This window comes from Pelophylax lessonae (genome assembly GCF_965119305.1).
Source record: "Pelophylax lessonae genome assembly, chromosome: 1".
NCBI classification, from domain to species: Eukaryota; Metazoa; Chordata; class Amphibia; order Anura; family Ranidae; genus Pelophylax; species Pelophylax lessonae.
Genome location: NC_138768.1, coordinates 37,286,973 through 37,311,947, shown reverse-complemented (window position 1 = coordinate 37,311,947; position 24,975 = coordinate 37,286,973). Strand labels below are relative to the sequence as shown.

The following is a 24,975-nucleotide window of genomic DNA, read 5'->3' as shown; positions in this document are numbered from 1 at the left end:
CCCCCATACAGTTAGAAAACACCCCCTAGGCTCGCAATTAACCCTTTGATCGCCCCTGGTGTTAACCCCTTCCCTGCCAGTGTCATTATTACAGTAACAGTGCATATTTTTAGCACTGATTACTATAGTAATGTCAATGGTCCCCCCAAAAGTGTCAAACATGTCAGTTAGGGGTCCGCTCTGTCCGCCGCAATGTTGCAGGCCCGCTAAAAATCGCTGATCGCCGCCATTACTAGTAAAAAAAATAAAAATCACATAAATCTTTGAAGATGCGATAACTTGCGCAAATAAATCAAAATACACTTATTGGGATTTTTATTTTACCAAAAATATGTAGCAGAATACAAATTGGCCTAAAAGGATGAAAAAATTAGATTTTTAAATTTTTTTTTGGGGAATGTTATATAGCAGAAAGTAAAAAATATTGTTGTTTTTTTTTTCAGAATTGTTGCTCTCTTTTTGTTTATAGCGCAATCAATAAAAATCGCAGAGGTGATCAAATACCACCAAAAGAAAGTTCTATTTGTGGGGAAAAAAGACATCAATTTTATTTGGGTACAGCGTTGCACAACCGCCTGTTAAAATAACGTAGTGCCGAATTGCAAAAAATGGCCTGGTCATTAAGGGGGCAAATCCTTCCAGTCCAGAAGTGGTTAAAAAAAATAAAATCTGATCAGTTTTATTGCTGTCACAAAGAATGTAAACATCCCTTGTGACAGTAATAGGCAGTGACAGGTACTCTTTATGGAGGGATTGGGGGGTTTAAAAGACCCCAAACCCCTCCTCTGCACTTGAAAGTATTCAAAAACGCCAAAAATCTGTGGTTTTAAATACTTTGGATTTTTTTAAATCGGCGTCCTTGACTGCCGACTAAACCGTAAGTGACGTTGTGACGTTGTGACGTCGCTTCCAATTTACTGATTATGGTTTTGTTAAAAAGTAATAGTATAAAATATATATGTTTTTATTTATCGTAGAAGAGAAAAAAAAAAGAAGAACCCACAGGGTCTGTAATGTTAGAAAACTCAACCCCAAATGGGGGACTTGACTCACATATTTCTTCTCAAAGATAGGACTTTATAGGCTGTGAGGTTGTCATTGATAAGAAAATCACATGATAAATTTAAAATAACATCTTTATTAATTTATTAATTCATCAAAGAGATATAAATAGGGTATATAAAAAGTTATTACAACCATAGTTTAGGCAAGTCTGCCAAATCCATACAATGTAGATACAGTACTGATGTTTTTTTTCAGTCATGATGATGAACATAGCATGTTTGTCCCAACAAGCAAATGAATAACAGATATAACAACACATGTATAAAAATATTGTCACGACTGATAAACAATACTTTGCAGGTGATGGAACTTCGATGCAATAGAACTACTTAAAAAACAACGCGTTTCAGGTGCGGACGTACCTTTCATCAGGGGTATTAATTGTGGAGCTATGTAGTTTCCTTCACCTTGCTTAGAAGTTCCTATTCACGACTACCTGACGCTGCAGTCTTGCGGATTTACCGGTCTATATGGCAACAGTCTTCTTTGAGGTGGCAAGCATTTATATTCGCTCCCCTCTGGTATATGCTACCCGTTGTCGATCTAAATCCAGTTCGGTATCTGCTATCCCCTGAGGACACTATCTCCCCGGTCCCCTGGGACCTGGGTTTGGGTTATCCCCTGGCTGTATGTGCACACTATGATCCCTGTCGTTGTTAATGGTCTTAAGCCCCAAATTATGAATTATTGAACCATTAAAAAGGTCACCCTCATCATTGGTCCCCGAGGAAGCCCACCATGTCGGTGAAACATGTTGGACCTTGGTGATCCCATGATTATATCTTCTGGTTCAGAATTTAATGTATTTATTCTGTATATTGGTTGTGTTTTTGATGCTATTTTGCATCCATGTTTTTAAATGACTGATCATTTTGATAATAAAACTATACCTTTTTAACTGCTGTGTTTATATTTATCTATTTTTTTGCCATAAAGATCACTGCCTTCAAAGTCCCATATTTGGTGGTTCTATCACTGTATACCTCCCCTTGAGGGGCTAACTTAGGGATTGGTACAGTTGAGGAACACCTTTAAAATTATTTTCTACATCTCAATAGGGATGTGGCAGTGATCACTGGCTGAAGGTGGTCCAGTGTCGGCATTTTACAACTTTACTAGAAGTTCCTATTGTAGAAAAAAGCAGTGTAAAGTATAAAACCTAGATAGAAAGAAGAGGAGGGGTCAAATCAACCCTGTTGATGGACTGCACTATCGTGACCACCGTTTCAAGGAGAGGCAGGATGACTGGGGCCCAGACATACATCACACAGAGGTCCCAAAAGGAAAGCGCCAAGGGTGTCCCCAGATGTGGAGAAAAGGGGATAAGTCTAATGCAGAATCGCAATTTTAAAGATATGCCCTTGCCAGAGGAGTCTATAGGCAAGGAGTCGTCCCCAGGTCCCTCCAGTCCCATGTGAGTGTTCGAGTAGATAAAATGCCACTGGTGGGAGCCTCCTCAGCTACTCAAAATTCCATAATCAGCGGGTTTAAATACTTTGGATTTTTTTAATTGGTGCCCTTGGCTGCCAAGTATACCGTAAGTGATGTTGTGACGTTGTGACGCCGTGACGTTGTGACGTCACTTCCGAGTTACTACATTGGAGACCCGATCAATGCTGATTCTGGGTTTGATGGGGCTCCAGCGGGCGGACATCCCGACTGGTCGCTTGGGTCTCCCGGTGGAATGGGGGACCCGGGTGGAAGGCAGTGGGAGAGGGAGGACGTCCCCTCCCACTGCTTGTGATAACGGCAGAGTGGCTGATTAGCTGCATCGGTTGATCAATTGTTATCACATAAAAGCAGACCGCTGGCTCTAAACAAACGGTACAGCAGCAGGCATCGCCCCAGTAAAAGCACATCCTCAAAATGACCTACACAGTGCCGGAACAAGGTCATCTAGAGCCCAGGGTGAATATTGCAAACGACCCCCCCCCAAGATGTATGGACAGTGTGTGTGTCAGAAAAATTCCCCCCACAAAAACTCTGAGCAATATTGTGCATGCATACCCCCTCAGTTTAAATTCCCTCTCCTCCCAGCACAAATTCACCCCCTGCTGAAATCCCCCCTCTCAGCACGAATCTTTGCTCCCCCATCCCCCAAATCCCCCCAGCTCAAATGCTCCCCAAAAAACAAGTGAACCCCTCCTAGCGCAAATCCTCTACCCCTAAAATTTCCCTTCGGAGTACACACCGTTACCCCCCCCCCGCTTCAAATCCCTCCCTCCCAGCACAAATCTTCTACCCCCCCTCCCAACACAAATTCCCCTGGATCCCCACTTTTAGCACCCCCCCCCCAAATTTCCCCTCACAGAACAATACTAACCCCCTGCCACCCCCCAAATCTCCCTTCCAACACAAATCTCCCTCCTGTCCAATGTCCTTGAAGCACCCCCCCAACTCACATGATACCACAGTGCCCAGGGCAGCCGTCCCTCCTGCCCACCCCTTGTCCCGGCCCTGGACATACAGGTACATGATTTTGCGGGAAGTGGTTAATAAAGAAAAATCTGTATATTCCCTTTAAATTCTCACTTTCTTTCCTTGCCCTGGGTGTGTCCCGCCGCGGTCCAGGTGCTCAATTCTTTGTAATCTCTGCTGTCAAGGGGGCTGGGCACAGCAACAGCCTGCGAGGGGCGATCTGCTGATTTGCATACCAGCTGTTCTCCCATCGCCCATCCAGGAAGCCAAAGCGTTAACCGTTTCTAATTTTCCAGCAGTTCCACGTGTTAAAACCGATCGCTCCCGCTCTTTTAATTAGAGCTCTTCTTCATAATAGCCGCACAGCTGTGTGACAGGTCCTCTTGATGAATTTTCCCCCGGCGCAACAGGATGATCTTCATTTGACTTTTTTCTTTTTTTTTTTTTAATTCTCGGATGGATGCGGAATATTAATTACCAATAGGAAAAAGCACATTGTCTTTTTTTTTTTTTTTTTCGCGTTCGGTGTAGAAATTGTATTGGCCAATTACACAACAATTACAGATAGTCTTTGCGATCATTAAAAGCTCATCTGGCGGATTGAATCTAGCACTAAACAGGTACAAGGACAAGAAGGACGTTTAAAATTATCTGGGTTTTCATTAAATTATCAGGGAAGAGGCACTCAGAGGTGATTATGTGTAATGTGCAAAGTCTGTTATCGGCTCTCCGTGCATTTGCCCCCCCCCCCCCCCTCCCGAAATATATACATAATGTCATTGGCTGCGTCTGATGCCTTCCCTCACCCCTGGGCTGTAAATGCCTGAGCCAAAAGGACGCCTGTCGTGAAAGCGAAGCGTAGGCATGCCGCCGCTCACGCCCTTTTGAAGATGCTGCTTTCCTGGCTTTTATGTCGGCCTTGGGTTTCGGTGCAGATCCGATCTGATGCTCCATATGCATTTGTTCCGGGTTCTCACCTGTTGGTACCCATGTAATGCATAGAGTGGGCTTTAACGCTCACATGCCGCACATATGCATCAATGGGTGGCAGAAGATTTCGTCGCTCACTTGCCGAGCTGTCAAAAACCAAGTCTCTAGTAGTGATCAGGAGCCAGCAGGACTGGCCCCTGATCATGTGACCGCTGTCACAGTCAGTCCTTATCAGATTCCCCTCTTACATCCAGATCCCTATCAGAGCTACCCCCCCCCCCCACTGGTAACTTTTGGCCCAGGGGGCAAGTACAAACCAGAGGCCCATGGTGCCTCTTCCCAGTCCTGACCCCCTTTCCAGACTGAAGCTCCACTCCAGGTACTCTCTACTCACTGGCCGAATCCAGGTTCCTGACCTGGCCACCAGGGTGGAGTTGGGACAGCTCGGTCAGAGCTGGCCGGGGGAGGAGAGTCTCCGGTGGGGCATTGGAACCGGCCTCTGCTCAGACACAGTTTACACCATCCATGATAGGGGGAGGCTGCGCTCTGTCCTTGTCTTCATCCCGTACTCAGTAGGTCAGCGGTGGGGACTTCTTACTTCTCTTCACCAGGAATCTTTTAGGCATGTCTGTGGCAGAAGCGGTGCAGCCTTTTTATGGGGCATCAGAGTGGCCCGGGGAGCAATTGCCCCCCTGCCCCCTGGCCCAGTCCTCCCCTTTCCCCCTTATCATTAGGACCCATCACAGGGCTTCTATTAGAGTCTCTCCTAACATTAGGGTCCATATCAGAATCCCCCTTACATCCGGGTCCCTATCAAAGAACCCTCTTACATACGGATTCCTACCAGAATCCCCCCTTACATCAAGGTCCCTTTTAGAAACCCCCCTTACATCTGGGTCCCTATCAAAGTACCCTCTTATCTCTGGATTCCTATCAGAGTCCCCCCTAATTTTAGGATCCCTATCAAAAAACCCTCTTACATCCAGATCCCTACCAGAATCCCTCCTTACATCAAGGTCCCTTTTAGAAACCCCCCTTACATCTGGGTCCCTATCAAAGTACCCTCTTATCTCTGGATTCCTATCAGAGTCCCACCTTATTTTAGGGTCCCTATCAAAGAACCCTCTTACATACGGATCCCTACCAGAATCCCCCCTTACATCAAGGTCCCTTTTAGAAACCCCCCTTACATCAGGGTCCCTATCAAAGTACCCTCTTATGTCTGGATTCCTATCAGAGTCCCCCCTTATTTCAGGGTCCCTATCAAAGAACCCTCTTACATACGGATCCCTACCAGAATCCCCCCTTACATCAAGGTCCCTTTTAGAAACCCCCCTTACATCAGGGTCCCTATCAAAGTACCCTCTTACGTCCGGGAACCCTATCAGAGTCCCCCCTTATTTCAGAGTCCCTATTAGATTTCCCCCCTTACATCTTGGTCCCTATCAGATTCCCCCTTTACATCCAGGTCCCTATCAAAGTATCCTCTTACATCTGGATCCCTATAAAAGTCCCTCCTTACATCAGGGTCCCTATTAAAGTACCCTCTTACGTCCGGGAACCCTATCAGAGTCCCCCCTTATTTCAGAGTCCCTATCAGATTCCCCCCCCCCCTTACATCTTGGTCCCTATCAGATCCCCCCTTTACATCCAGGTCCCTATCAAAGTATCCTCTTACATCTGGATCCCTATAAAAGTCCCTCCTTACATCACAGTCCCTATCAAAGTACCCTCTTACATCCAGATCCTTAACAGAGTCTCCCTTTATGTCAGGGTCACAATCAGATGCCCCCATACATCTGGGTCCATATCAAAGTACCCTCTTACGTCTGGATCCCTATCAAAGTTCCCCCTTTACATCAGGGTCCCTATCAAAGTACCCTCTTACCTCCAGATCAATAACAGAGTTTCCCTTTGCATCAGGGTCCCTATCAGATTCCCCCTTTACATCCAGATTCCTATCAAAGTTTCCTCTTACATCTGGGTCCCTATCAAAGTCCCCCATACATCAGGGTCCCTATCAAAGTACCCTCTTACATCTAGATCCCTAACAGAGTCTCCCCTTACATTGGGGTCCCTATCAGATTCCCCCATTACATCCAGGTCTCTATCAAAGTATCCTCTTACATCTGGATCCCTATCAAAGTCCCCCCTTACATCAGGGTCCCTAATAAAGTACCCTCTTACATCCAGATCCATATCAGATTCCCCCCATACACCCAGGTCCCTATCAAAGTACCCTCTTACACCCAAATCCCTAACAGAGTCCCCCCTTATATCAGCGTCCATATTATAGTACCCTCTTACATCCAGATCCCTAACAGAGTCTCCCCTTACATCAGGATCCCTATCAGATCCCCCCCCCATACATCCGGGTCCGTATCAAAGTACTCTCTTACATCCGTATCCCTATCAGAGTCCCCCCTTGCATCAGGGTCCCTATCAAAGTACCCTCTTACATCTGGGTCCCTATCAGAATCCCCACTTGCATCCAGGTCCCTATCAAATTACTCTCTTACATCCAGGACTCTATCAGATGCCCCTCTTACATGGTCCCTATCAGAACCATGAGACCAACTCATCTGAAACCTTAGTCTGTACACTGAATCTGAGGATACACTACTGACCCTAGCAGCGGGCTGGATAAAGCAGGCCATAGTTTGGAGAACCCAGCTCTTTTTTATTCATCTGTGTAAAATGTGAGCTCTGTAACTAACTTCCTTATTTTTTCAGCAAAGCAGTTAGGATTAGCCAGGTAAACATATGAAAATGAACCTGCTATGCACAGTGCTGTCACAGCTTACAGGAGGAAGCAGGAATGACACCATCAAAATGCTGCTAATATAATTTTCCATTCAGAATCCTGAGGGCAACAGGGTCAGGGACCTACCTACACTGCCTGCTGGAGGTGGGAACCTGTATTGCAAGCCTGGATGGACTATGACGGGAAAGCAGTTTCTATGTATTCCAATTGTGCTTTTAGCTGTTTTTTTTTTAAAAACAAAGCTCAACTTTGTGTATTCAATAAAAGCACTGGTCCTCTTTGGAGTTGAGCCCAGGGTGTCAAGGACCTGCCCCCTGGTGGGTGCGCCATGAAGGCACTCTGGATGACTTGGGAAGGATGATAACCACCTGATCTGGGGGCCCTCTATCTGAGGACAAAACCATCATTAAGCCCAGCTTAGCATCTGGCATGGCGAATCAGAGTTAATTAAGTACGCCGCGCCATCGACTGGTCAGGCCCGAGACTTAGCAGGAAATGTCTACGTTACAAATATTCCTTCGCCGATGAGCGGCAATTAAGAGGCTGATCAATAGCAACATTATGCTGTTATAAAATAGAATTGGTCACCCCAGTAGCTCCTCCAGACGCGTGTTTCATTACTTTGAAATTAGACTTTCTGATCAATACACAAATAATCACATTTAAAGGGTCAGTCCGCCCGGAATGTGAGATTGCAGGTAAAAGTGGAGTCCGGTGGGACAAATCCTTATAGCTCTTAAAGGACCTCTTCAGTGAGACCTCCCTGCCCTACTTCTGGCTTGGCTTCCTTTATTCTTGGGTGGTCCTTTTCCATCTACATATGGACTGCTGAGCCGAGGTTTTGTTGGCCAACCTTACACCAATGGATACCATCATGTGTGTATCAAGTGAGAATACTACCAGGGTCAGTGCCATCTTAAGAGCATTAAAGGGCCCCGGGCAATGCAGTTCACTGGGGCCCCACCTACACAAACCCCCACGGGAATAAAAATGCTAATTATCGATAAGGCGATATTTATTGGTACAGCAGTGCCAGGCTAATAAAAGCTTCCAAGTTTGGCGGCTGGGTCGGGTGAACACACACAAGGATGGGAGTCAGACTCGACTATCCTGTGTGTGCCTGTTCCCGTGGAGGCGGATGGGCATTCCTGCAGTTGTGGGCTCCCCTTCCACGGCCCAAGTGGCCTGGCAACAGTGCACCAGGTAATATCCTGGTATGGGAGGTGGTAATATCCTGGTATGGGAGGTGGTAATATCCTGGTATGGAGGTGGTGATATCCTGGTATGGGAGGTGGTAATATCCTGCTATGGAGGTGGTAATATCCTGGTATGGGAGGTGGTAATATCCTGGTATGGAGGTGGTAATATCCTGGTATGGGAGGTGGTAATATCCTGGTATGGAGGTGGTAATATCCTGGTATGGAGGTGGTAATATCCTGGTATGGAGGTGGTAATATCCTGGTATGGGAGGTGGTAATATCCTGGTATGGGAGGTGGTAATATCCTGGTATGGAGGCAGTAATATCCTGGTATGGGAGGTGGTAATATCCTGGTATGGGAGGTGGTAATATCCTGGTATGGAAGGTGGTAATATCCTGGTATGGGAGGTGGTGATATCCTGGTATCGGAGGTGGTAATATCCTGGTATGGGAGGTGGTAATATCCTGGTATGGAGGTGGTGATATCCTGGTATGGGAGGTGGTAATATCCTGGTATAGGAGGTGGTAATATCCTGGTATGGAGGTGGTAATATCCTGGTATGGGAGGTGGTAATATCCTGGTATGGGAGGTGGTAATATCCTGGTATGGAGGTGGTAATATCCTGGTATGGGAGGTGGTAATATCCTGGTATGGAGGTGGTAATATCCTGGTATGGGAGGTGGTAATATCCTGGTATGGAGGTGGTAATATCCTGGTATGGAGGTGGTGATATCCTCTTATGGGAGGTGGTAATATCCTGGTATGGGAGGTGGTAATATCCTGGTATGGAGGTGGTAATATCCTGGTATGGGAGGTGGTGATATCCTGGTATGGGAGGTGGTGATATCCTGGTATGGGAGGTGGTAATATCCTGGTATGGGAGGTGGTAATATCCTGGTATGGAGGTGGTGATATCCTGGTATGGGAGGTGGTAATATCCTGGTATGGGAGGTGGTAATATCCTGGTATGGAGGTGGTAATATCCTGGTATGGAGGTGGTGATATCCTCTTATGGGAGGTGGTAATATCCTGGTATGGGAGGTGGTAATATCCTGGTATGGAGGTGGTAATATCCTGGTATGGGAGGTGGTGATATCCTGGTATGGGAGGTGGTGATATCCTCTTATGGGAGGTGGTAATATCCTGGTATGGGAGGTGGTAATATCCTGGTATGGAGGTGGTGATATCCTGGTATGGGAGGTGGTAATATCCTGGTATGGGAGGTGGTAATATCCTGGTATGGGAGGTGGTAATATCCTGGTATGGGAAGTGGTGATATCCTGGTATGGGAGGTGGTAATATCCTGGTATGGGAGGTGGTAATATCCTGTTATGGGAGGTGGTGATATCCTGGTATGGGAGGTGGTGATATCCTGGTATGGGAGGTGGTAATATCCTGGTATGGGAGGTGGTAATATCCTGGTATGGGAGGTGGTAATATCCTGGTATGGGAGGTGGTGATATCCTGGTATGGAGGTGGTGATATCCTGGTATGGAGGTGGTGATATCCTGGTATGGGAGGTGGTAATATCCTGGTATGGGAGGTGGTAATATCCTGGTATGGGAGGTGGTGATATCCTGGTATGGAGGTGGTGATATCCTGGTATGGAGGTGGTGATATCCTGGTATGGGAGGTGGTAATATCCTGGTATGGGAGGTGGTAATATCCTGGTATGGGAGGTGGTAATATCCTGGTATGGGAGGTGGTAATACCCTGCTATGGGAGGTGGTAATATCCTGCTATGGGAGGTGGTAATATCCTGCTATGGGAGGTGGTAATATCCTGGTATAGGGTGTTCCTCTGTAGCAGGGACTGGAGCACTTGTCAGGATAGAAGGAAAAAGGGATGGGGCAAAATACTGTCACATTTTTGAGGAAAATCTGCTGCCCTCTGCCAGAAAGTGGTCAATGGTTTACCTTCCAACATGACAATGACCCAACACACACAGCAATAATGACCACACAGTGGCTGGAGAAGGAGGTGAATGTCCATGCATGGCCTAATCAGAGACCAGACTTCAATCCCGTTGAAAATCTGTGGAATGACTTGAAGACTGCAGTCCACAAATGATCACCATCAAATGTAACTGAACTTTAGCAGTTCTACAAAGAAGAGTGAGTAATTATTGCAAAGTCTAGATGTGCAAAATTAGTAGAGACAATTCCCACTAAAGGCTGGAATTACAGCAAAAGGTGGTCCAACAAAATACTGACACAAGGGGGGCAATCCTTTTTCCAACTCAGTGATTCTGTATTTGATTTTTTTTTTTCTAACATGTTGGAGTTATATTTTTCACTTATGTTATAAGTTGCACTAGTAAATACAGCTGGATAAAACAAAAACTGTGTCTGTCTTCATTTCAGCAAAATGTGGTTATTTTAAGTGGGGGGGGGGGGGGATTATTTTCTATACCCGCTGTATGTTGTTATTTGTGTTGTAATAATCACAGAGCCGGCACTGAGCCCTGGAAGAGAAACTGGAGGCTTTGTATGATATCTGTTGATAGGTCAGGGTGTTCTCCAATTGAATGCAGAGGCTTCTTTTTGTCATTTTGTGGAAGATTTTGGGGATTTTGGTAAAAAGTCGATCATGTGAGGGTTTTGTAGTGACAATGCTTTTTTTTTTTTTGTGTGTATGAAGTTGAATTACTGATTCCTCGGGGGCGGGACCCAATATGATTGGTTCTATGAAAGAAATGTTATTACTATTTAAAGGAGAATAATAATATTTTTAGGATATTTGGATATATTATTGTGAAAGAAATTAACTTAATATCATATCATAGCCATCCTTTTTATTTGTTTTGGAGTAGGGAAGAGTAAAAGATGTTGTTTAATCTGATTGTGTTTATTATTTATTATTATTATTATTATTATATTAATATTATTATTTATTATTTATTTTGCCTTCCCTGGTTCCACCTTTCCCTCCTCATCCACATGCTGCTGTAATGTTTAAATAAAATTGTTTAATTTCCATTACATTCTTTATTTTAAACCCAGTGAAGTCATCACTGGGTCTCTGTGTTTCTCTATGCAGTGCAGGCAGATCATGGCTGGTGGGAGGGGCAAGCAGGGTGCTGTACACAGCTTCCTGAAAACATCCCAGCCCCCCTGCCTCAGTACCCCCTTCAAGAGTGCTCAGCGACTCCTCTTGGGAGGAGTCGTGCAAATATCAGAATGCCTTGGTGGGTCATTCTGGAGGTGTGGGCGTTCCTAGGCAGGGTGCATTTGCATGGTTACGCCCACATGTGATGCTGAGGATCCATGACTGAAAGAACTGAAATGTAATGAATGAAAAGGGAGAGCTGGGGACAGTTGGGCTGCGGAGGAAAGGGCTATATCAGGGGTCTCCAAACGTTTTAGTACATGGGTAATATTTTATAGTTATATATAGTCCTCATCAGAGTCCCCCCTTACATCAGGTTCCCCTTCAGAGTCCCCCCTTACATCAGGTTCTCCTTTCAGAGTCCCCCCTTTACATCAGGGTCCCCATCAGAGCCCCCCTCCCCCATGCATCAGGGTTCCTATTATATATAGTCCCCATCAGAGTCCCACTTTATATCAGGATTCCCCCATCAGAGTCCCCCTTACATCAGGGTCCCCATCAGAGTTCTCTCTTACATCAGGTTCCCTATCAGAGTCCTCCCTTTCATCAGGGTCCCCATCAGAATCCTCCCTCACATCAGGTTCCCATCAGAGTCCCCCCTTACATCAGGGTCCTCATCAGAGTTCTCTCTTACATCAGGTTCCCATCAGAGTCCTCCCTTACATCAGGTTCCCTATCAGAGTCCTCCCTTTCATCAGGGTCCCCATCAGAATCCTCCCTCACATCAGGTTCCCCATCTGAGCCCCCCTTTACATCAGGGTCCCCATCATAGCCCCCCTCCCCCTTGCATCAGGGTTCCCATTATATATAGTCCCCATCAGAGTCCTTCCTTATATTGGGTTCCCCATTAGAGTCCCCTCTTACATCAGGTTCCCCATCAGAGTCCCCCCTTACATCAGGTTCCCCATCAGAGTCCCCCTGTACATCAGGGTCCCCATCAGAGTTCTCTCTTACATCAGGTTCCCATCAGAGTCCCCCCTTACATCAAGGTCCCCATCAGAGTCCTCCCTTACATCAGGTTCCCTATCAGAGTCCTCCCTTTCATCAGGGTCCCCATCAGAATCCTCCCTCACATCAAGTTCCCCATCTGAGCCCCCCTTTACATCAGGGTCCCCATCAGAGCCCCCCTCCCCCTTGCATCAGGGTTCCCATTATATATAGTCCCCATCAGAGTCCTTCCTTATATTGGGTTCCCCATTAGAGTCCCCTCTTACATCAGGTTCCCCATCAGAGTCCCCCCTTACATCAGGTTCCCCATCAGAGTCCCCCCTTACATCAGGGTCCCCATCAGAGTTCTCTCTTACATCAGATTCCCAATCAGAGTCCCCCCTTACATCAAGGTCCCCATCAGAGTCCCTTTATATCAAGCTGAAGCAGAGCCCATAGACCTGAATGAACCTAGTCCTGGGATAAACAAAATCGTATAGAGGGCCAGATCTGGCCCAATGGGCCATAGTTGGGAGACCCCTGGGCCTGATGATGCTGGACGTCCTCCAGCCAGGGAATGGGGCGGGCTCTGTCTGACTCTAATGCACACTGTGAGAAGCTCCATTGAGATTTTTCCATCCAGGAGTAGGAGTCGGTATAAATGTGGAAGGGAAGAGCGGAGTGCAGCTTTATTGAACTTCTCTTCTTTATTTTCTAGGGGGCGTCATCGAGCCTGGTGGTGAAGTTTGCAGACACAGACAAGGAGCGCACAATGAGACGCATGCAACAAATGGCGGGGCAGATGGGAATGTTCAACCCAATGGCCATCCAGTTTGGAGCTTATGGAGCGTATGCACAGGCAGTAAGTCTATGGGGGACCACCCCGAGTGTCCGTCATACAATGTTACCTGTACACCGGGGGGGGGGGGGGGTCCGGGTCCCAGAAAAGGGGAGGAGCTATAGATGGCGTCTTTCAGACAAGCGAGTGACGGGGGGCACTATTAGAAAACAAAGGCAAATCTCCGCTCGGTAGCAGGTTCCATCTAGTGGCCATAATGCAGTAATCGACAGCAACACCTAGTGGTCATAATGCAGTAAACGTCAGCTCCATCTAGTGGCCATAATGCAGTAATCAGCAATTCCATCTAGTGGCCATAATGCAGTAATCAGCAGCTTCTATATAGTGGCCATAATGCAATAATAAGCAGTTCCATCTAGTGGCCATAATACAGTAATCAGCAGCTCCTTCTAGTGGCCATAATGCAATAATAAGCAGCTCCATCTAGTGGCCATAATGCAGTAGTCGACAGCACCATCTAGTGGTCATAATGCAGTAATCAGCAACGCCATCTAGTGGCCATAATGCAGTAAATGTCATCTCCATCTAGAGGCAATAATGCAGTAATCAGTAGCGCCATCTAGTGGCCATAATGCAGTAATCGACAGCACCATATAGTGGTCATAATGCAGTAAATGTCACCTCCATCTAGTGGTCATAATGCAGTAATCAGCAGCTCCTCCTAGCGGCCATAATGCAGTAATCAGCAACGCCATCTAGTGGCCATAATGCAGTAAATGTCATCTCCATCTAGAGGCAATAATGCAGTAATCAGTAGCTCCATCTAGTGGCCATAATGCAGTAATCGACAGCACCATATAGTGGTCATAATGCAGTAAATGTCACCTCCATCTAGTGGTCATAATGCAGTAATCAGCAGCTCCTCCTAGTGGCCATAATGCAGTAATCAGCAGCTCCATCTAGTGGCCATAATGCAGTAATCAGCAGCTCCATCTAGTGGTCATAATTCAGTAATCAGCAGCTCCATCTAGTGGTCATAATGCAGTAATCAGCAGCTCCATCTAGTGGTCATAATGCAGTAATAGGTAGCTTCTTCTAGTGGTCATAATGCAGTAATTGGCAGCTCCTTCTAGTGGCCATAATTCAGTAATCAGTAGCTCCATCTAGTGGTCATAATGCAGTAATAGGTAGCTTCTTCTAGTGGTCATAATGCAGTAATTGTCAGCTCCTCCTAGTGGCCATAATGCAGTAATCAGCAGTTCCATCTAGTGGCCATAATGCAGTAAAAAGCAGTTCCATCTAGTGGCCATAATTCAGTAATCGGCAGCTCCATCTAGTGGTCATAATTCAGTAATCAGCAGCTCCATCTAGTGGTCATAATGCAGTAATATGTAGCTTTTTCTAGTGGTCATAATGCAGTAATTGTCAGCTCCTCCTAGTGGCCATGATGCAGTAATCAGCAGTTCCATCTAGTGGCCATAATGCAGTAATAAGCAGTTCCATCTAGTGGCCATAATTCAGTAATCGGCAGCTCCATCTAGTGGTCATAATTCAGTAATCAGCAGCTCCATCTAGTGGTCATAATTCAGTAATCGGCAGCTCTATCTAGTGGTCATAATTCAGTAATCAGCAGCTCCATCTTGTGGTCATAATGCAGTAATTGTCAGCTCCTTCTAGTGGCCATAATTCAGTAATCGGCAGCTCCATCTAGTGGTCATAATGCAGTAATAGGCAGCTCCTTCTAGTGGTCATAATGCAGTATTTTCCTGATTTACACACCTGCATACATATGAATGGGCTGCCTTACTGCGAAGCATGTCAACAAAATGAGCATCAACACCAGTGCCTTAAACACACCACAATAGTGTGAATGGGCCCTTAATATAAAATGATGTATTTGGCATCCTGCTCATAAGGGGTTATCGGCTCACCACAAAGTTTGTTTACAAATCCCTGGGACACGAAAGTACATTGGAAATTACGCGGCCGGCTTCAAAATGACATGAAGTGACTTCTCATTGAGAGCAAAGCCTTCCCCTCCAGATCATTACAGAGGAAGCCATCACAGTGAATTAGTATGCCCTGCGTCTGACTCTTCCAGCAAGCAAATAGAATGTGATAGCCTAAAATGCAGCCTGAACCCCCTGAGAGGGGGCTCGCCAAAAATTCCTAACAAGTCTTGTCAGAACTGTACCCATGCAATCTGTGTGCGCTGCCCTCGCCTGGCTGGCAGCGAGCTCGGCTGTCACAGAGGACGCACCCAGCAGGGAGCTCTGTGCAGAAAATGTACAGCTCTGCCGAGTTGAAGAGTGGAAGGAAAGGACGGAGGACTGAATATAGATCTGGAATAGGTATTCACATAACGCTTTATAATCCAAAGAAGATGTCTGGAAAATGCTGCGCTACGTGCCGATAGATAAATAGGAATAACGAGCCAGGCTGGGGATTGCAAAACAAAAAATAGAATTCCATTAGGCCCCATTCGCACTCTGCGATTTAGAATTGCGGGCAGATTTCAAATCTTGTGGCAATCGCTGCAAAACCTGCAAAGTGCATCTCAAGGATCAGAACATTCAGGGGTATGAGAGATGATTACGGCCACACACACCTACACAGGTTGAACTAGATGGACTATTGTCTTTATTCAACCTCACCTACTATGTAACTATGTAACTGATGGAATAATACACACGATGAATGGATTAGGGCGATATTTGCTGGTCCCAGAGATTATTTTTAAACTTGTGGTGGCCATCTTACTGGATACTAGCCCCCCCCCCCCCCCCACATAACATTCAATACACGTAAAGCTACAAAAGACTGGTAAAGTCATGCTACAATACAAGAGACAATTAGAGGCTGCAGACATGCTACAGGAGACCATGGACATGGGGCATGAAACAGTTAGAGACTATTGTAGCATATAAGCCCCGTACACACGTACAGATCTTCGGCCAAACGATCGGCCGTCTTTTGTCCAGGGCTGTCGTGTCTGTTGAAAAGTGCAAAAGACTGCACACGAATTTTGTCGGCCAACAACAGCCGACTGCAGAAGTGATGTCATGTGATGGTTAACTTTCCGTGTGTTTTTTCTTTTCTGAGCATGCCCAGTCTTGCAAATCTGCTGATTGTCGGCCGAATTCTGTACTGACTGGCGAACAATCGGGCGTTCTGGTGTCTGCCTACAAAAATTTTAAAGCAAGCACATCAGATTCTATTCGGCCGAAAGTCCGCTGTCGGCTGTCGGAATCATCATACTAACAAGCCTACAATCGGCCGATCGGTCGTCGGCCGAATATTTACGGCCGACAATCGGTACGTGTGTACGAGGCATTAGTCTCTAGTAGACTTTAGATTAGAGATCGACCGATATCAGTTTTTCGTTGCTGATACCGATATTTTGGCCATCGCATATCGGTATCGATATGGGCCGATATTTTGTACATCCTATGTCAGGGTCGGAGACTAGTCTTCCCCTCCTCCAACCATTAGGTGGCGATGCTCATGTAAGGGTAAAATGATGTCACATAGCATAACACCGTTTACAAATGTTATTGAATATGCCACTCACATATGTACAAATTAAAGCTATAAGCAATTCCACATTAGCAGATCTGCTGGCAGATCGGTATCTCTCACCCACTTGCCGTAAGTGATACCCAGGTGATACCGCCCCGTCCGACATACTCGGAAGTTACGTGGTCATGCCGGGGGTGACCACGCACGTTACCTCCGAGATCGTATGCCGAGCAGAGCGGTATCACCCGGGTATCACTTACGGCAAGTGGGTGAGGGATACCGATCTGCCAGCAGATCTGCTAATGTGGAATTGCTGATATCTTTAATTTGTACATATGTGAGTGGCATATTCAATAACATTTGTAAACGGAATTATGCCATGTGACATCATTTTACCTTTCATGAGAAATATTTGGAATATCAGCCAGTTCTGGGGCCTATACAGATATATCGTCAAAAGTAAATGCCGATAATCGGTCGATCCCTACTATGGGTATGCTACAAGAGACAGCTAGAGACTATGGATATGCGACAAGAGACTGCTAGAGACTATGGATATGCGACAAGACTGCTAGAGACTATGGATATACTACAAGAGACAGCTAGAGACTATGGATATGCGACAAGAGACTGCTAGAGACTATGGATATGCGACAAGACTGCTAGAGACTATGGATATGCGACAAGAGACTGCTAGAGACTATGGATATGCGACAAGACTGCTAGAGACTATGGATATGCGACAAGAGACTGCTAGAGACTATGGATATGCGACAAGACTGCTAGAGACTATGGACATGCGACAAGAGACTGCTCGAGACTATGGATATGCGACAAGACTACTAGAGACTATGGATTTAGGACAAGACTGCTAGAGACTATGGATATGCGACAAGACTGCTAGAGACTATGGATATGTGACAAGAGACTGCTAGAGACTATGGATATATGACAAGAGACTGCTAGAGATTATGGATATGCGACAAGACTGCTAGAGACTATGGATATATGACAAGAGACTGCTAGAGACTATGGATATGCGACAAGACTGCTAGAGACTATGGATATGCGACAAGACTGCTAGAGACTATGGATATGCGACAGGAGACAGCTAGAGACAATGGATATGTGACAAAAGACTGCTAGAGACTATGGATATGCGACAAGAGACAGCTAGAGACAATGGATATGCGACAAGAGACAGCTAGAGACTATGGATATGCAACAAGAGACTGCTAGAGACATTATAAGTAGTTGCAGTTTTAATGATGCCTAAGTTTTAACACTGGGTTCAGGTATTAAGCTTATTTTATCATATTATTATATCTATTATTGTAATTAATACTAATACAATTACCTAATATTTTGTACTTAAAGCGGAGTTCCTCCCTCAAAATGTACTTTTCACCATCCGCTTGCTTTTTTTTACCTGAAAAACAATTTGATAATTACAATTTTATTTTTTCATTCACTTACCTTGTTTTTAAAGAAAATATACTCACCTTCCTTCCTCTTCCTCCCTCTGCGGACACGGCCGCTGACGTCACTTCCTGCTTGCATTGACTCCTGGGAGATGAACGTCATCCATCCCAGGAGTCAATGCGCCTGCACCGGCCCCGCTTGTCAGTTTCCGGTGCAGGCGCGTCATTCCCTGCTAAATAGCTTCTGGGCCTGCCGAGAGCTGTGCAGGGATTACGCGCCTGCATCGGAAGTGACAGGGTCGGTGCAGGGCATTCTGGGACTCCGACGTCACCGAAGAGGACGCTCCGGCTTCAGCTGCCCACACCTGAGATGGCAGCGCTGTACAAGACATTTTCAAGGTAAGTATTTCTTCTAAAAGGTAAGTGAACCCGGGGACAGTTCAGAGGCTATCGTTGCTTAAATGCACTAGCCCTGACTGTCCCGGGGGTATTTTTATCTAAACAAATTTTTTAGGGTGGAACTCCGCTTTAAGGGGTTGATATGAAATAAAGGAATAAAAAAATAAACAATAAAATAATAATAATAAAAATAATAATTATAAAACATAAAAAAAAAAAGCTTTTCCTGACTACAGAAACAAGGAAAAAAATTAGTGCTGGGGCCCGACCTGGCCTGATCCATGAAGGGAGCCGGAGGTTTCGGGGTACCATCAGGTCATGCCTGAACATAACCTTTACATGCAAATTTCCTAGACGAATGCCCATGCATTTTTTTTTTTTTTTAAATACACCCTAAGTAGTTGCAGTTTTACTAACACATGCCTAATTATCAACACTGGGTTCAGGTGTTAAGCATTGGAATAAAGGGGTTAATATATAATATATATAAAAAAAATGCAATAATAATAATAAAAAATATTAAAAAATAAAAATAAAAACCTTTTCTGACTACAGAAACAAGGTAACATTGAAAAGCAAACACTGGAATCTGATCTATAGGTAGAGCGGGAGGTTTCGCTGTCAATTCAGGTCATGCCTAAACATATACTTACTTCAACTTTAGTAGCGAAATAGCAATGCCATTTTTTTTTTTTTTTCCTTTAGTACACCCTAAGTAGTAGCAGTTTTACTAACATATACCAAATGATCAACACTGCGGTCAGGTGGTAAACTTTGGAATTGGGGAGGTAATATATAATAAAAGAACATAAAAATAATCAATGTAAAAATAACAATATTAATATATAATAAAGGAACGAAACAATAAACAATGCAATAATAATATAAATAATAATATATTATAAAGGAACAAAACAATAAACAATGTAATAATAATAACAATAATAATATATAATAAAGGAACAAAACAATAAACTATGCAATAATAATAGAAATAATAATATATAATAAAGAAGCAAAACAATAAACAATGCAATAATAATAGAAATAATAATATATAACAAAGGAGCAAAACAATAAACAATGCAATAATAATAGAAATAATAATATATAATAAAGGAGCAAAACAATAAACAATGCAATAATAATAGAAATAATAATATATAACAAAGGAGCAAAACAATAAACAATGCAATAATAATAAAAATAATAATATATAATAAAGGAGCAAAACAATAAACAATGCAATAATAATATAAATAATAATATATAATAAAGGAACAAAACAATAAACAATGCAATAATAATAAAAATAATAATATATAATAAAGGAACAAAACAATGCAATAATAATAGAAATAATAATATATAATAAAGGAAGAAAGCAATAAACAATGCAATAATAATAGAAATAATAATATATAATAAAGGAGCAAAACAATAAACAATGCAATAATAATAACAATAATAATAATATATAATAAAGGAACAAAACAATAAACAATGAAATCATAATAACAATAATAATATATAATAAAGGAACAAAAAAATAAACGATGCAATAAAAATAGAAATAATAATATATAATAAAGGAACAAAACAATAAACGATGCAATAATAATATAAATAATAATATATAATAAAGGAACAAAACAATAAACAATGCAATAATAATAGAAATAATAATACATAATAAAGGAACAAAACAATCAACAATGCAATAATAATATAAATAATAATATATAATAAAGGAACAAAACAATAAACAATGCAATAATAATAGAAATAATAATATATAATAAGGGAACAAAACAATAAACAATGTAATAATAATAACAATAATAATATATAATAAAGGAACAAAACAATAAACAATGTAATAATAATAGAAATAATAATATATAATAAAGGAACAAAACAAAAAACAATGCAATAATAATAGAAATAATAATATATAATAATAATAGAAATAATAATATATAATAAAGGAGCAAGACAATAAACAATTCAATAATAATAGAAATAATAATATATAATAAAGGAACAAAACAATGCAATAATAATAGAAATAATAATATACAATAAAGGAGCAACACAATAAAAAATGCAATAATAATAATTTTAACAAATAATACAAAATATAAAATACAAGCTTTTTTGACTATAGAAACAAGGTCAAATTAAAAAATGAACACTAAGAGCTGATGCATAGCCTACCTGCCAACTGTCCTGTTTTTGCCAGGACAGTCCCGGCACATAGGAGCCTGTCCCGGGTAATTTACATTGTCCCGACAATGTACTTATTTACACTTTGCACTTTATTTATATTTACATTTTCTGTATGGTCACACCTGAGCACATTTGACACTTTAGAATTGCAGGGAATTGTGATGAGAATTTTAAACTTTAGGCAGAAGTAGTGCAGGTGAATGGGAGAATTATTCCAACTACTTTGGCCTCAAGTTTAAAAATTCCCTTTTCAGTTTTCTGTAATTCTCTCTTTATTGAGTAGACCCTATAATCTGATGATAAGTAGGCAGGGATTAATTATGTGGAGTGGGAGGGGCTTCAGGGAAGTGGGTGTGGTAAGTAATTGATAGCTGTGCTGCAAAGTGTCCCTGGAAGAGAGTGGGAGGTTTCAGGGTAAATCCGGGTCATACCTGACTTTACCCTTTAAGCTCTGGTTCACACTGATGCAGCTTTGAAATTGCTCTACTTCAGCAGGATTTCAAATCCGCAGATCAGTGCAATTTGCACCTCCAATTTCATTGCGACTTGCGACTTCGTTTAACAGAAATCTATGCAAGTCGCAATAAACTCAGAAAAAAAAGTATTGCTGGAACCTTTTTCAAAGTTGTTTTGACATGAGTCGCGGCAATTTGAACGGTTCCATTGCCGACAATGGGGTGCAACTTGTCATGCGTTTTGGAACTTTCAAATGGCATGACAAATCGCACAGGTGTGAACGAGGGCTAAATGGAGTTTAAATTGGTGCATGGCGGGTTCCAGGGTGCCACCAACTTCAGTGCCTGGACAGGGTGTCCGCATCTCACCACCCCTCTCCTCCCCGCACCTTTCCTGGGCTCTTTAGGATTGTAAAGCTGCATCGCCTTTTTTTTTTTTGTCTGTGCGGCTGAAAGTGTGGACATAATGGGTGTAATTAGCCTTGAGTGTGCCTTTCTAATGTACCTTCCACTTTCAAGTGTCGAGTTCATGAAGGAGGGCTCATGCAGCCATTTGCAGTTCATAAAGGCTAATGTACAGGGCATTGCTTCCATTACAAGTGCGCCTTTTATTTAAAGACCCGCCGATTTCAGCATTTCACGGGTGATTTCACCTGGGACACAAAAGATGCCGTTCTGCTGGATGGAGCTGAGATGGGAGCAGAAAAAACTTTTTTTTTTTCTTTCTTTTAAAATCATTTGGGGGGTCTGTTTGTAAAAGAAAATTGCTGTGCCAATGTATCAGCATTCACAAAATAATTGCAAATATTACCTTTGTGAATGTTTTTATGTTATTATCTGATATTTAACCCTTTTCCTGCCACTGACGTATGTCATACGTCATCAGAGGGAGGTGGGGGGGGGGGGGGTTTACATGTGCGTGTAAATTCAGCAAAGCTACTATCAGCTGTCATTTGGACGTGATCCAACGCAGCCCCCCCAATTTTTACCCGGGATCTGCTCTCCCATTTGCCGGCTTGGGAACCCCACGGCAAATGTCGCCAGGTGCCCAATACTTGGAGTCAGTGGGAGGAATTGTGCCCCATCATTGGTGTCAGTGGGAGGAATAGTGCCCCATCATTGGTGTCAGTGGGAGGAATAGTGCCCCATAATTGGTGTCAGTGGGAGGAATAGTGCCCCATAATTGGTGTCAGTGGGAGGAATAGTGTCCCATCATTGGTGTCAGTGGGAGGAATAGTGCCCCATAATTGGTGTCAGTGGGAGGAATAGTGCACCATCAATGGTGTCAGTGGGAGGAATAGTGCCCCATCATTGGTGTCAGTGGGAGGAATAGTGCCCCATCAATGGTGTCAGTGGGAGAAATAGTGCCCCATCATTGGTGTCAGTGGGAGGAATAGTACCCCATTATTGGTGTCAGTGGAGGAATAGTGCCCCATCATTTTTGTCAGTGGGAGGAATAGTGCCCCATAATTGTTGTCAGTGGGAGGAATAGTGCCCTATCATTGGTGTCAGTGGGAGGAATAGTGCCCCATCATTGGTGTCAGTGGGAGGAATAGTGCCCCATCATTGGTGTCAGTGGGAGGAATAGTGCCCCATCATTGGTGTCAGTGGCATGAATAGTGCCCCATCATTGGTGTCAGTGGGAGGAATAGTGCCCCATCATTGGTGTCAGTGGGAGGAATAGTGCCCCATCATTGGTGTCAGTGGCATGAATAGTGCCCCATAATTGGTGTCAGTGGGAGGAATAGTGCCCCATCATTTGTGTCAGTGGGAGGAATAGTGCCCCATCATTGGTGTCAGTAGGAGGAATAGTGCCCAATCTCTGATATCAATGGGAGGAATATTACCCCTTAATTGGTGTTATTGGGAGGAATAGTGCCCCATCATTGGTATCAGTGGGAGAATTAGTTTCCCATTTCTGATATCTGTGGAAGGAATAGTGCCCCATATTTGGTGTCAGTGGGAGGAATAGTGCCCCATAATTGGTTTCAGTGGGAGGAATAGCACCCCATCATTGGTGTCAGTGGGAGGAATAGTGCCCCATAATTGGTTTCAGTGGGAGGAATAGCACCCCATCATTGGTGTCAGTGGGAGAATTAGTTCCCCATCTCTGATATCAGTGGGAGGAATAGTGCCCCTTTGATGGTGTTAGTGGGTGGAATAGTGCCCCATCATTGGTGTCAGTGGGAGAATTAGTTCCCCATCATGATATCAGTGGGAGGAATAGTGCCCCTTTGATGGTGTTAGTGGGTGGAATAGCGCCTCAAGGGCCAGATAAATGCAAACAAAGGGTCACATCTGGCCAGGGGGCCACAGTTTGGAGACCACTGGTCTAGGGATTGGAGAATAGAGATGTGCACAAGACCGGTCCCTGTGGCCCCTCCCCCCACGGTCTTGCGATCCTGTGCAGTCGACTGTTCCTGATGTCATCACAGGCATAGACCTTCTCTGAACGTGAGGACATCAGGAACAGTCCACCATTGGATTGTGGTGATGGGGGGTGCGCCGTTTGTAGGTGAAGCGGAGGATCAAGTATGAGCTTTCGTGTGTTGGACCCGTGTAATGTGGGCACAGCCCCACTGCATGGAAAAACCTTTTTTTTTTTTGCCCGCAGTTGGGCTTGAATACTACGGTCAGAATTCGTCATGGCTGGGCGAATGCTCATCACATTCACCCAATTCATTTTATTAAACAGACCCCTTTAAGTCAATAGCAGAGGTGAATTTCTTAGCGACTGTGATTACTGCACCCCGAAACTCAGGAACACGCAACGTTCAATTTGCGATTACTGTTCATCCATTTAGAGAAGTCCGAGAAGGTAATTCTTTATATAAAATAATACTCTGTTATTGGAGTATTTGTAGCGTCTTTATAGTATTTTTAGGCCATGTGCTGTAAACCATTACGAAGGCTGTTCCTTGAGCTGGTAACTTTCAAGGGTTGGGTGCTTCCCATCATTACAGAGATGAAATGGCTGGGCGCTCAGACTGTGCCAGGCTACATCTGTACCCGGGCGCCGAATCAGAAAAAAAAAAACAAACCCCAGCAAGCGGGCAAAGAAGAAACGAGCTGCCAGAGGGCACAGGCTGCCGTTCGGCTCATCGCTGGAATGCATACTCCATTGCATTCTGGGATGCCAGGCTGCGCTTTGTTGTTGGGGTGCGCTGGGCAGATGAACCAGATTCTCATGTATATTTAAAACGCCTCCTCGTGCCAAGCGCCCGCCGAGTGCCAAAGCTTCCTCTCCTTTTTAATAAGGTTCTGGCAGCCGTTTGCTTTGCAATGTTAGATGAAGATTTAAATACATTTCCATGGACGCTTCACCTAACCTCTGACCAGCGTTGTGTCCCGGGGGGGGCCTATAGATAAGAAGTCAGCCTGCTTGGGATTGTCAATGAAAAGTCCTCATCCAGGGGCCGAAAAATATTCCTTATGGAAAGATCATGGGAATCCGGGACTGATCATGCAACTGGTACCTTGGCATTGGTCAGGTGGTCTCCTGAAGGCATGATGTCCAAGTAGAGAAAGCCAATGTTGTCTCCCTTTTCCACACAGTTTACTATGCTTCAGTTATGAATGAGCACAGTGAGTGAGTGTGTTTGGAAGGGGCCTGTAAATTACATATTCACTAGCCCCTTCCCCCACTCTCCGTTCTGAAACATCCCCCACAGGAGCCAGGGGGAGAAGAGAGGAGGAAAGCCAGCAGCACTGCGGGAGGAGGGTGCAACCAGGGGGAAGCCC

The 24,975-nt window shown here is 44.1% G+C and overlaps 1 protein-coding gene across 14 annotated transcripts in view; it reads left to right on the top strand.

Moving 5' to 3' along the window:
* The window catches only part of CELF4 (CUGBP Elav-like family member 4), a 1,612,756-nt gene that overhangs the window by 1,410,792 nt on the left and 176,989 nt on the right, over positions 1-24,975 (top strand). For all 14 annotated transcript variants that reach the window (XM_082261568.1, XM_082261569.1, XM_082261567.1 and 11 more), the window contains one exon: positions 13,131-13,274. In XM_082261568.1, coding sequence (XP_082117694.1) covers positions 13,131-13,274 — 144 coding nt within the window. The remainder of the gene's footprint in view (positions 1-13,130; positions 13,275-24,975) is intronic.